The sequence below is a fragment of the Pleurodeles waltl genome, chromosome 2_2, assembly GCF_031143425.1.
Source record: "Pleurodeles waltl isolate 20211129_DDA chromosome 2_2, aPleWal1.hap1.20221129, whole genome shotgun sequence".
In the NCBI taxonomy this organism is placed as follows: Eukaryota; Metazoa; Chordata; class Amphibia; order Caudata; family Salamandridae; genus Pleurodeles; species Pleurodeles waltl.
This window is the reverse complement of record NC_090439.1, coordinates 690513876-690528327: the sequence shown is the minus strand read 5'-3', so window position 1 is coordinate 690528327 and position 14452 is coordinate 690513876. Positions and strand designations below refer to the sequence as shown.

The 14452-nt window shown below is 42.5% G+C and overlaps 1 protein-coding gene across 1 annotated transcript in view; it reads right to left on the bottom strand.

Moving 5' to 3' along the window:
• Nucleotides 1-9526: 9526 nt before the first annotated feature.
• Nucleotides 9527-14452, bottom strand: part of LOC138273857 (lectin-like) — a 93234-nt gene continuing 88308 nt past the window's right edge. The window contains exon 6 of the mRNA XM_069218902.1: nucleotides 9527-9786. Within this exon, the coding sequence (XP_069075003.1) occupies nucleotides 9701-9786 (86 nt within the window). The 3' untranslated portion in view covers nucleotides 9527-9700. The remainder of the gene's footprint in view (nucleotides 9787-14452) is intronic.

The window sequence follows — 14452 nt, the reverse complement described above, 5'->3', positions numbered from 1 at the left end:
TATTGAATGCACCTTGCTGCTTCATTGAATTTAAGTCTTACAACAAGCTCTCCCAGAAAGTGTTTCAATGCTTGTGTCCCTCTTAGGTTCTTCTGACCACTGTAAGGATGGATGGATGGGTGAATAGATAAATGAGTGAAAGGTTGGATCAGTAAAAGGGTGGATCCTGTTGCATTATGAACCCACAGATGTAGCCGCTTCAGTGGGGGTGAAGTTCTTGTTTGGCCTCTTCGGCCTGCAACTTGGCAGACAAAGGTGAGTGAGTGATAGGATGGATGGATGTGAGTTAGTGAAAAGGTGGATGGATGGGTGAGTGAAAGGATGGATGGGTAGATGGATGAATGAATGAAAGGATGGTTGTAAGGATGGATTAGAGAAAGAATGGATGGATGATTGAAAGGGAGAGTGGGTGGATGGATGGAAGAGTGGATGGATGGATGAGCAAAAGGGTGGGTAGATGGATGAGTGAAAAGATGGAAGGATGGATGGATGGATTGATGGATTAGTAAAAGGGTGGATGCCCGGGCATCATGAACCCTCAACTTTAGCAGCTACAGTGGGTTGAAGTTTTAACTGGCCTCCTCTGTCTGCAACTCGGCAGACAAAGATGAGTGAGTGGGAAGTATGATGGATGTGAGTGAAAATGGGGTTGGATGGATGAGTGAAAGGATGGATAGGTAGATGGACGGCTGAATGAAAGAAAGGATGGATGTAAGGATGGATGAGTGAAAGAATGGACGGATCAGTTGAAGAAAGGGTGGATGACGGATGAAAGGGTGGATGAAGGAAAGAAGGGACAGATGAGTGAAAGGGATGTGGATGGATAAATGACTGAATGAATGAGTGAGTGAAAGGGTAGAAGAAAGATTTGAGAAATGATGGCTGGATGAGTGAGTGAAAGTATGGATGGGATTAGTTAAGGAAGGATGAATGGATGGATGGAGTTAAAGAGTAGATGGATGTATGAAAGAAAGGATGAATGAGTGAAAGGGGTAGATGGAAGGAAGGATAAAAGGATGGATGGATTTGTGAAATGGAGGATGAATGGATGGATAACAGAGTGGATGTAAGGATGAGTGAAACAATGGATGGATGAGTCTAAGGGAGAGTGAATGGATGGACAGATGAGTGAAAGTGTGGATGTATGAGTGAGTGAAAGGATAGATGAATGAGTGAAATGGCAAATGGTTAGGTGGATGAGTAGATAAATTGTTGGATGGATTAAATCAAAGGATGGATGGATGATGAGTGGAAGAATGAATGACTGAAAAGACAGATGGATGGATGTGTGAAAGGGTACATGGACAGGTGGCTAGGTGTAAGGGTGGATGGATGATGGATGGATTTATAGATAGGTTTAATGAATAGAGAGGCTGTTAGAAATGGGGTCTCTAGTTGGCAGAGGTACATACCCTTCTCCAAGTAGGGACCACAATCCTAGCCAGGGTAAGTCACACATAATCCAAATTATCCTGTGCCCACCCTCTGGTAATTTGGGACTGAGCAGTCAGGCTTAATTTAGAAGGCAATGTGTAAAGTATTTGTGCAATAAATCATGCAATAACACAGTGAAAACACCACAAAACACACCACACAGGCTTACAAAAATATAAGATACTTATATGAGTGAATTAAGGTCAAAATGATCAATTCTTGATAAGTACAAGTGGAAATATCACTTTTGTAATGATAAGAAGAGTCTAAAGTCTTTAAAAAACAACTAGTGTCTTCTGCAAGAACAATGTACCTGATATGCGTCAAAATTACATGCACGGAGACCACAGAAGAGGGTATGCAAGGAATACGAAGTGTGTGCGTTGGATTTCGAGACACACACAGACGGTGTGTCATTTATTATAGCCTTAGAACCCGCCGTAGCGGGCTCTACCGGCTATTAAAGGCCCGCTCCCCGCGTTAAATGCCCGAGCCGAAGGCGAGGGCATTTAACAAGGGAGAGGGACTTTAATAGCCAGTAGAACCCGCTACGGCGGGTTCTAAGGCTATTAGAACATTCTGCCACTCAGGGCAGAATTTTCTATAAAAAAAAAAAATGTTCACGGAGCCCGAGGGGATTTAAATCCCCTCGGGCTCCGTGAGGCTTTGTTCACAGCTGTTGCTGTGAACAAAGCGAACATTGGAATGTTGGCGCTGCGGGCTTTTACCGGCCATTAAAAGCCCGCAGCACTCCATTGTTTTCAATGGAGCCCCCAGCATTCCAATGTTCTAATTTCCATGCGGCAAGGACTTTGTGAAGAATTCCGACGCGCAGGCTTGAATCCTCTCTGTGATGCGGGGTCTTTTGACATCCAGGGACAATGTGTGGAAATCCTCGGTATACAGTACGAAGTTGCAGGTGCTGCAACATCCGGTGGGGGATGCGTTGGGGTTTATGTTGCATGGTAGGCGCTGCGTAGATTCCTCCTGCAGGAAATCACGCTGCGTAGCTCTGGCTCGGCAAAGCATTGATCCAGTGTTGGGTGTGAATCAAAGTTCTGGTTGCAACAATGGTGCTGCGTCGATCTCCACTCAGGGCTGCATCATTCTGGTTCAGCGATGTGTGATTCTTTCACCGTTAGGCAGGGTGTGCCCTGAAACTTCAGGAAACAGGAGACAAGCTCAACCCAAGCCCTTGGAGAGCGATTCTCAGCAAGGCCAGATTCCTGCAAGGCAGCAGGGCAACAGCAAAGCAGCAGTCCTTCACAGCAAAGCAGTCCAGGTGAGTCCTTTGGATAGCCAGGCAGCTCCTCTTGACAGGTTGCAGAATTTGGTTCAGAGAATCTGTCCCAGGAAGTGTCTACATTGGTAGGGTCAGGGACCCAGTTTTTTTTACTCAAAAGTGCCTTTGAAGTGGGGAGACTTCAAAGACTGGTTTTGAAGTGCCCAAGGTCCCCTTTCAGTACAGCCCTGTCTGTTAGGGTCCCAGTAGGGAGTTTGGCAGTCCATTGTGTGAGGGCAGACCAATGTCCTTTGAAATGTAAGTGTCAGGCCCTCCACCCTTCCATCCCAGGAAGACCCATTCAGTATGCAGATGTGTGCAAGTGTGACTGAGCATCCTGTGTTTGTGGTTGTCTGGGTGAAATGCACAAGGGAGCTGTCAAACAGCCCAGACGTGGATTGGAGACAGGCTGTAAGGCACAAAAGGATTTTAAGTGCAGACAAATGCTCTCTTTCTAAAAGTGGCATTTCTAAAATAGTAATATAAAATCCTCACCAGTCATCAGGATTTTGTATTACCATTCTGGCCATCCTAAATATGATCTGTCTACCCCTTTCTGATCAGAACCTACCACCCAAACAGTATATGAGGGTAGCTCTAATGTTAGCCTATGAAAGGAGCAGGGGTCACACTAGTGGAAAACAAATTTAGGAGTTTTCCACTACAAGGATATATAAAACACACAGGTATATGTCCTGCCTTTTACCTACATAGCACCCTGCCCGAGGGTTATCCAGGGCACACCCTAGGGTTGACATATGTAGAAAAAGGGAGTTTCATGCTTGGCAAGTACTTTTAAATGCCAAGTCGAAGTGGCAGTGAAACTGCACATACAGGCCTTGCAATGGCAGGCCTGAGACATGGTTAAGGGGCTACTTATGTGGATGGCACAATCAGGGCTGCAGGCCCACTAGCTTCATTTAATTGAAAAGCCTTGGGCACATGCAGTGCACTTTACTAGGGACTTCCAAGTAAATGAAATATGCCAATTGGGTATGAGCCAGTGTCACCATGTTTTAAGAGAGATAGCATATGCACTTTAGCACTGGTTAGCAGTGGTAAAGTGCACAGAGTCCTAAAACCAGCAAAAGTAGTGTCAAAAAGTGGAGGGAGGCAGGCAAAAAGATGGGGATGACCATCCTAAGGCTGTCTGGTCTAACAGAGGCTATCGCTAGTCAGTGCCAACATGATTGTCTATATTTGTGGGTCCCAGGTCTTCAGCGGCACATGTGTGCCAGGAGCACAGCAGACATTACGCAGATCCACATGGCCTGATCCACAAATGTAAACTTGTACGTTTGTATAAGTTTACTCTTTTTAGGAATTCACAAAACACCTAACTGCAATTTCATAGTGAGATCGGGACAGAAAACTCCACAGATGAAAGGATAAACCTGTCTGTGATTCAGAAGTCCATGTTTGGCATTATGCGTTGTTTCACTTAAAGGAGCAATTGGGGATCCTCATGCCCAGGCACTTGAGGAGGGAGGTGAAATGGACCTCGTCAATGCTGTAGGGCAATTGGTTTGATTGTTATGTCAGTATGAAATTTGACTGTGTGGCTTTTGAGACAACCTAGCCCATGAAACAGGTGTTCAAAGTCTTAGCAAATGCTTTCGGTCTAACAGTTATGGACTTATTACACATAGGAGACCAAACCGTAGTCTTCTGCTGTGAGGCAGCTCAAGAGATTTCATACAGTGGTGACATCGAATTTTACTTCCATTTCATCTCTTTTGGAGCACACTTTGTCCTCAAAGGTTACATGTTTAGGCAGTGGTTTCACAGCCATGCACTGGTCAAAGCCTTATTCCTCATGGATGCCCCAGTGTCTACTAGGAATTTCATGAGCATTCCTCGCAGTTTAATCTTGCAAATGGGTTGGGGCTTCCCTGATACCGCTGCTTGCCCCACATAGGAAATTAGGAAGACCTCCTTTTCTTCTTCCTTTGGTTCATTCTCTGCAGTAGCATCAGGGTAGTGTTTCATTTGGCAGCTTGTGTTCATCATGATGGTGCAAACTGGAGGAGGGACAGTATTTAGTCTAGGGGATGTATGATCTCCCCCTCTTTCCCTGCAGTCTGGCACATATTGGTTGAGCTTGCCAACTCAATGACCAGTGGGGCTCTAGCCCACAGTTTACACACATGTTTTCTTCTGTCCAGCATCCACAACTTTCTCCTTGAAGTTTGGCAGAGGATCTGTGTCTATTTTTATGGTTATTCATGAGTGTGCCTATTCCATACAGTCGACTCTGCTGTTTGATAACTCTTGGGAGCAAGCAAGTACTAGCATGTTCTTCAGCTTGCTCCCAGGTTCCTGAAGGATGAGCAGTCTGCACCACAGATGTTCTCGACCCATGAAATAGCTGGGCCCACATGTCTTTCTTTGAGTCCTAATTGGAACATGTGCTTGCCATTTTGCACCGAATGCCTTTGAAGCAGTCAGTGGTTTCCCCCTCTCTATGTATCGCAGTGTACAGTGAGAGCTGTAGCTGCTGGTTCAAAGTCACCATCACATCCTGTGTTTGGGAAATTCTCAAACAACTTGAAGACATCTCCTACAAAATGCAGCTGCAATAACCTCTTTATGCTAACATTAGCTACAAGTGTGGCTTAAAAATAATTGTTCTGTCTGCTGTGGGGCCATAATGGTAAGTTCTTCATGCTTTCTAATATGAGGATAAGTTCCCTGTGAAGAAGTGCACTGACGTGCCGAGCTCAACCTCGGGGGGTGTGTGACATGAGGCCATTTCCACCATAGTGGCTGAGAGGCTCACTACATAGATTACTATTACTGCCAGCAGACCAGCAATCAATACATTTCTGTATGCCTACAGGTACAACAAGAACATGCCACTACATTATTGTGATTCAATAATAACATCAAAATTGGTTCTAATTTTTGTCATGTCATTGCTTGACTTCAATTGATGCTCATGATTCCATGATACTTTCTTGTGTTTCACTTTTCATTAAAAACTATACTCATAACTTACTGAACATCCTATCGAGGCACATTATCTCATAGATGATTTATCAGGGCTTTATGCAATTACATCAAATGTAGTCCTTTTATTTACATCAAACAATCGTTTTTAAAACGTTGATATACTTTTTAAATATTAAAAATATGAGAATCCTTTAAATAAATACCGTTATGCTCATGATCAAAATCAAAAAGAATGAAAAATGTAACGTCTACAACGTTGTTTCAGTAGCACATTGTTAAAAAATGCCGTCGACAGGATTCAATAAATTCCTTCAGCTCCTGTTTTACAATTTCCCCAATTGATTTCTGAGACTAATCTAATTTGTAATAATAGTTCATTATTAATTTGTAACATTTGTTCTTCACTTGGACTTTCAATTATATCTACCTTCGAGTTTTTAAGAACATTTTGTTACCACCTGAAAGAAAAGGATAATCCCAAAGCAGTCCAATAAAAATGACATCCAGCTCGTAGTGAACTACTAATGTTTTGATCATTTATATAAAAGGCAGGCTGGTAGGAGAAGTAGTTGGCAATCATTGACGCATTTTCAGGGGAGGACAAAATGATGGGAATTTCTCTTTTGTTTATGCAGTGTTTGATTCTTAAAAGAACTATGTCGTGTTCGTTGATGGGATTTTTAAAGAAATTAGCTTTACGGTGGAGTACGGGGTAGGCAAACGCATTTCTCTTTACATACGTGCATGGAGTCACATGTTTCTTATTTCCTCCACAATGTTTAGTTTTTGCATTTTTCGTTTGGTGGCATTAAGGTATTTGGAATACGACAGGAAGAGATCACATCAATGATGGGTTTCTGCGTGATAAGAATGAAGTGAGGTATTTGATAAAGGTTTAGGGAGCACTATTACACCAGTTCTTGATCTTAATTTAGAGTTCTATCAAGAGGTCATTTTAGTGGGTGTGGCTATAAATCCCCCAGCCACTATATGGGGAGGAGACCTTAACATAGCTCTTGCCTCTATTAGATGCATGGTCAACTGGGCCATAACCTATGAATTCAGCAGCTAAAACTATGAGCCAATATGGGCTATCTGTTGTGTGCTGACAGAGGAGTGCCAGGGAAAGAGAATGCATTTGTTATTTTTCAGTGGATCGTGATGACGAGAATGCCACATCAAGTTGCATTGCTTAGAAGAGTCATAAAATGGCTGCTTAGATAATTAAATTGTAATTTTCCATTGTGTTGACCGAATGTTAGTAGCTAGAATTCTTTCCCACAAGACCTGCTTGCTAGAAAATGTTGTACTAGCTACTGATACTTTGTAAAATGTACTGTGTGTAAAGGTGATGTTCCCAGGAGCTAACAATGGATGCACAGACCGCAGTTTAAGCTGATACAAATTTGTTACCTGACGAGCCCAACAACGGGAATAGGAGAAGAGGAGCCAATCATCGACATCTGAACAACGGTTTAGTAAATTCTTAGATTTGAGTTTCTACTTTGAGGTTCTACTTTCGTTGGGAGAAACGTAAACATACGATTCTTTGACCAATAGCAACATGGGAAGTAGTTTTAGGGAATCTAATTTAGCCAGACAGCACCGAGAGGAGATACGCCATTACCTTTCTTGACCGCCCCGAGGGGAGACAAGCTCATTTTTTCCTAAATCTTCATCGAGAAGCAACATTCTATTATATCAGTTCCTGAGATATTTCTTACACTCTATTGCTGAATTCCGATGCTTTGCTCACCGAAGAGATGTCCAGTTGACGAAGACAGTCGCAGCTTGCTCAACCAAAAACGATGTTACTGATGGAAATGTCTATTTGCTTTTGTTTTTAGGAACCAACCGCTAATTTGGTTAGCTGTTTTCCATATGTGTTTGACTAAATTGTTTTGCATGAAGCCCAAAGATGCTATTTTAATCAGAAGGTTAGTTAGGAGATTCACTGAGGATGCTTGCTAAATATTAACAACAGTTGATGTCTTTTCTTTGTTGACTCTAAATGTATGTCATTTCTATTGCGCAGTTATTCTTGCTATTGATTTGTTCTGTAACTCTAGAATGTGTAGTGATCCAAGCTGTGATTAAATTGAGATTCTTTAGAAGATTCTTGTCAACCAGTATTTTTTCTGTATGCTTATCATTTGATTTTGAGACTAAGGGGCATATGTCCGAACACTTTTTCCCATAGACACAGAATGGGTAAAAACCTTTGCTACATCTGGCCCTAAGTTACGTGATATTAGCATTGTTAATATATGAAAATAAACATTCTAACTTGCTACATAAAGGTATGGTTATTCATGGCCAAGGAGTCATGGTGTGTGGAAATTATAGACTCCCAAGATTATTGATGTTATTGATCAGTTTAAGTATTGATTTGTATTGGAACTGAGTCTTATGGTAGGAACTACTCTAAGCGCAGTCAAAAGGTCCATCGAACCTCTAACAAGCCCCCTTATAAACTAATGATAAGTAACCAAATAAGGTCAGATGCGCTAACAGCATTGCATCTATAGCAGAAAGTGGTCCCATTGAGAATTGTGAATTGGAAACCAAGATGCAGGGTGAGCTCCTGTTACATTGATGGTTTCAATTACATTTCTTAAATGAGTTTTCTAAGATTGTTAGGGTTTTATTGATAAGTGTGTCCCCTGTAGAAAGTAAGCTTCTCCTGAACATATTCTATGAATATCTAAAACCTAAAACATGCCCTTCAGCCGTGTCGCCATGAGAATGGGAATCTGGGAGCGGGGCGTTGTCTACAGCCACGTAAGGCGTTCAATGCCCCAGAATCCACAGTTGAAAGAGATTCGACTTGAGAATGATCCCCAGGTTTATACCACCTTAAAGTTCTCTGTCTTCCAAGAGCACACAATCTCCTAGCACATTTTCCTTTGTCCATCACAGCAGTCTCTTGGTGATGGCAGAGATAGGTACACTTTTGTATATACTGTAAGTATAATGGCTATTATTGTGTGTGGTAGGATTTCAATTTACACCTTTATGTTCTGCAAGGTAATAATCACACAGATCAGCTGGTGAATGGTGATTTGCTCTGGACTGCCACCACTCATCTGTTCTGTGTGGGACAGTCTCTCTCTCTCACTGTAAGTCACTGGCAGGTTTTGGATGTCTGGCTTCAGTGATGCCTGCCACATGGAAAATAGTAACAGCAGGCCTGTTTCAGGAAGAGAATGCAGAAGCTATACCGTGTATTTGGCACCGTGCATACAGATCCTCTCTGCATGTTGCTGAAAACACAAGCCCCGAGGAGGACATGCGATGTATGATTGTAGGACCTCGGTGAGAATTGCGTGACACTGCCGTTCAGTGCTTTGAATCCAGATGGCACAAAGTCTTACGTCTACACCTTCATGATGGTACTGAGCTGGGGCAGTGCAGACATATGAGAGGCTTTGTAGCTTTTACTGATGACCAGGAAGCACAATTATTTTACATGCTATCTGAAACTACTTTTCTGCTTGCTGCTGGACTTAAAAGTCTATATGACTTCGATTATTGTATTTATCCCCTCATTTTTTGTTCGTTTCTGTTAGACTGTGTGGTATTCCTCCACGATATGGAAAACATATTTAATATGTGTATTGAACCTTTCCTCCCCTCTTTAAATAGCAGTTTTATTTTTTTCAACGTATATTTCATTCTTTCACTCTTTGTTATCAATAATTGACTTCACCCAACTTCTGGTACTGAAACAGTAGCCAGGAAAAGAAAGGAGCCTTAGTAGTTGTAGGGTTCATACAGGATCAACACCAACTCTCAAACCGGAACTTTGCAGTAAAGTGAAGACTTTCCATCAAAGCATAGAACATATATTCGAAACAGTTTTTGCTTTTAGTTTGAGTTCTGTTATTTTATTTTGAATTCAATTAACAAGAACCCCAGCCTCTGTTTATCTCTTGACATGTGGTTACGATATGTAAGGATTCACAGTTTCCAGTTATTTCCAATCATTCAGACATCAGTGTCTGGTTCTTCCGACAATAACTGGTTTGGTGCTTAGCCTACAAAGTCAAGGGGGCTATACACTTTGCACACAAAAGGCATGGATCCGCTGCATTTCTCATCATTCCACATTCCAGGTCCTGTGGAAGATACAAAAGACAGAACATATTTTAGTCTCTTTCCAGAATGCCATACAACTAAAGACACAATATAAGTTTAAAAATCAGAAGACATCAGCTCCAAAAATTACTTCACATCCTTGTTGATATTTGTATTCGATGTTTGCATTACCTACCTTGCATTTTCTCTTGCATTGCTTTTAGCATGAGGTTACTACTTCATTCAAGTAAGGTCTAAAAATCTAATTTTTCCCCTATATGTGTGCCCAGTCATTACTTCATGCTTCCAGCCCCTGAGAGGACCAGCTGTACTTTCTGAAGTGTTGGCCCAGGAGTAGCCTGGAAGTGGACAGGCTGGCCACCTGATTCTACAGCCTAGCTAAAAAGTACTTACTATACCGTTACCTCGCAAGCAAATAATGATGCTTCCTTGTACAGTTTGCACGCTCAGAATATATTGTATCTCAAAAGTAGTCCATGTTGCTAAAACCTTTCACGAAAATGTTGACCTTGACTTAAAATCCCATTGCTGCCTCTCCTTTTGAAAGACCTTCGTATTACTTTCCATCATCTGTATGCCTCCTTTTTTTTAGTACAGCCTATTCTAAGTCATGTACATGTTTGTATGAGTCTCTATTATTTTATTACACCCACTCATCCCAACCATCATGCCCGATCCCATTTGAAAGATAGCAATATCTAATGCTACCGACCATCTGCATGAACACACATACCCCTGCTCTGATGTTGACACCTAACTCCAACTAATTTCATATACCACAAAGACATTCGAATAAATGCACGTAATGGCCTCCTTGTGAGCCCAAGACTAATCCCAATGACACTAATAACCACTAAACTTTGGTTCCAGAGTGGATTGCTGCCTGGTGTAAAGCTCTTCAATGCCTCATCAGTAGTAGCAGGCAAAACATAAGGGCAATAACAATACAGTACATGTGCAAATTGCTCAATACGTGAACACTAGTATGGATGGCCATTTTGCATGTGCTATTAGTGAAAGTTTGCTATTTTGAACCTGTGGTTTCATACAAGTGGTATGTTCCAATGCAAATTACAAGCAAATTAAGCTAATTTCTCAGTAGGTGACAGCTGTAATGTGGGGGAACATACCAGACAAGGCAACGCATACATGTGATAGTGAATAAATTACCCCATAGAGGCATGTTCTCAGAAAAAGATGATGGCAGCTGGATAATGAAATACATGTAGACTATGCAGATAGAAAAGAATTGACAAGATGAGTTCAAGCAAGGAGGAAAGAGGAGGATTCCAACCTTATTTAGAGTTTGGTGACCAGGGTATAATATTACAAATATGACAAACATGGCAGGTGCCATATCTGCCAAAATGCCAACGCATAAGTGCATTTCAGCCTTAGGGCAAGATTTGCTTTTCTTTCACACAATGCAATGCAGCCAGTCAACTTGATGAGCTGTGGTGTGTTGCATGAAGGGGAGAGAACAGAAATTCACTAAGATATGGTGCACTACTGATCTCTCACAGCGCCATTATCCACTGTGTTGCGTTACTTTGTATTTACTAAACCACACAAAGCCATGCAAATTGACTTTGCAGGACAAAGTAAATGCCAAAAAGGCTTTTTCCTCAGGGCTGCACCACAAACATTGACATTATTCAATGCAAATCTTAGTAAATCTGGGCCTAAGGCACTTGCAATACAGCAGATGCGAGATCTGTCATGTTTTGACAGAGTATACCATTTGCCAAATTCTTAATAAGGCTTTGAGTTTATAACAAAACTAATCAACTCACTATTGGCCTGATTCACAAAGAGTTTGCTATACATTAATAGGCATTAACAAACAGTTACTAAATCAATGACTCCACTCCTGGGGAGAGGAGTGAAGGTAAAGGTTCTGGGCCACAGGAAGAGTAGGAGTGAGTGTAATGGAGATTACATATATTCCCCTCCTGATCTGCTGAGGACATCACAAGTAGTTAAGGCATTGATTGGGAAGGACAATGTTTGAAATGGGGTCTCTAGTTGGCAGAGGTATACACCCTTTTTCAAGTAGGGGCCACAATCGTAGTCAGGGTAAGTCACACACAGTCCAAATTATCCTGTGCCCACCCTCTGGTAGCTTGGCACTGAGCAGTCAGGCTTAACTTAGAAGGCAATGTGTAAAGTATTTATGCAATCAATCATGCAATAACACAATAAGAACACCACAGAAATACACCACACAGGTTAAAAAATATATAAGTTACTTATCTGATTAAATACAGGTAAAAACGATCGAAGTACATGTGGAAATATCACTTTTGAAATGATAAAAAATAGTCTTTAGTTCCTAAAAGCAACAATGGTCTCTTGAAAGCACAAAGTATCTGGTTTGGGTCAAAATTACACACGAAGACCGCAGAGGAGGAGATGCGTGGAAAACTAAGGGTGTGCATTGGATTTCCAGGCACACACAGATGATGCGTTGATTCCATTCATGCGGCAAGGGCTTTGCATCAAATTCTGGCGCACAGGCTTGAATTCTCTTTGCGATGTGGGGTCTTTTGACACCCAGGAGCGATGCGTGGAAATCCTGGGTGTGCTGGACAAAGTCACAGGCACTGCATTGATCCGGTGGGTGATGCGGGGAAGTTCCTGTCACACGGCTGGCAGGGTGTCTATTCCTTCGCAGGAAATTGGGCTGCGTCATTCCAGCTCGGTGATGGGTCGATCCAGTGGACTGTGCATCGACGTTCCGGTCGCAATACTGGCACTGCGTCGATCTGCACTCAGGGAGCCCGGCTGCTTCATTCCGTTTTGACGATAAAGTGATTGTCTTACTGCTGGGCAGGCTGTGCATGGATTCCGGCAGGCTGTGTGTCAATTTTCCCCTCACAAGGAGTTCCGCTGCAGAGATTAAGGGCCTGATTACAACTTTGGAGGAGGTGTTAATCCGTCCAAAAAGTGACGGTAAAGTGACGGATATACCACCAGCCGTATTACGAGTCCATTATATCCTATGGAACTCGTAATACGGCTGATGGTATATCCGTCACATTTCGGACGGATTAACACCTCCTCCAAAGTTGTAATCAGGCCCTTAATCTCTGCAGCGAAACTCCTTGTGAGGGGAAAATCCTTGTTGTAATCAGGCCCTAAGTCTTTTTAGCCCTGAGACTTCAGGAAGCAGGAGGCAAGCTCAATCCAAGCCCTTGGAGAGCACTTCTCAGTAGAGCTAGAGGCCAGCAAGGCAGCAGAGCAACAGCAAGGCAGCAGTTTTTTACAGCAAAGCAGTCCAGATGAGTCCTTTGGGCAGCCAGGCAGCTTCTCTTGGCAGGTTGTAGGTTCTGCCACAGAATGTCTTCCCAATAAGTGTCGATTTTGGTAGGGTCACGGACCCAGTTCATGTTCCCAAAAGTGCCTTTGAAGTGGGGGAGACTTCAAAGAGTGGTTTTGAAGTGCACCAGGTCCCCTTTCAGTACAACCCTGTTCGCCAGGGTCCCAGTAGGGGGTTTGGGAGTCCATTGTGTGAGGTCAGCCCAGGAAGACTCATTTTGTATGCAGATGTGTGCAGGTGTGACTGAACATCCTGTGTTTGTGGCTGTCTGGGTAAAATGCACAAGGGAGCTTTCAACCATTTCAGCCCAAACCTGGATTTGAGACAGGCTGTAAGGCACAAAAGGATTTAAGTGCAGGGTAATGCTTACTTTCTAAAAGTAGCATTTCTAAAATAGTAATATAAAATCCAACTTCACCAATAAGCAGGATTTTGTATTACCATTCTGGCCATTCCACTACCAGGGCATATAAAACACACAGGTGTATGTCCAGTCTTTTACCAACACAGCACCCTGCCCTATGGGTTATCTAGGGCCTACCTTAGGGGTGACATATGTAGAAAAAAGGGTAGTTTAAGGCTTGGCAAGTACTTTTAAATGCCAAGTTGAAGTGGCAGTGTAACTGCACACACAGGCATTGCAATGGCAGGCCTGAGACATGGTTAAGGGGCTTTTTATGTGGGTGGCACAACCAGTGCTGCAGGCATTCAACTAAAAGCTTTACTAGGGACTTACAAGTGGATCAAATATGCCAGCTGGGTAGGAACCAATGTTACCATGTTTTAGGGAGAGAGCATATGCACTTTAGAACTGATTAGCAGTGGTAAAGTGCGCAGGGTCCTAAAGCCAGCAAAATGAGGTCAGAAAAAGAGAAGGAGGAAGGCAACATTTTGGGGGTGACCCTGCTGGGAGGCCATTTGCAACAGACAATATATAATAAATAATACATTTTCTTTTACTGTTAATGCAAATTACTAACTGTACTTAGAACTGTGGAACAAAGATATTTACCCATACTAGAAAACCTGTAAGCTATAATGTTTAACAAAAATTTTAGGAGTGGCACGTGTTGATGCCCTACACATATCAAAAAAGATAACCTGAGTGCTACCATTCAGGAAGGAGGAAGTCTCCTCTTAAATGATCCGTAAGAGCAGAAGATATTGATATACCTGGCAGCTGCGGAGGAGCATTGCCCCACTGCACTCAGTACAAAGAAGAAAAAAAAATGATAAAAAGGTTATGTTAATATCATTTTATTTTTCCTGTGAGGCAGGTTAGGGTAGTGTGGGGCTGGGATGGAGGGAGCCAGAGGAGGGCTGGTGGAGGAGGGGTGTGTGCACCATAAGTGCCTGGACCTGGAACT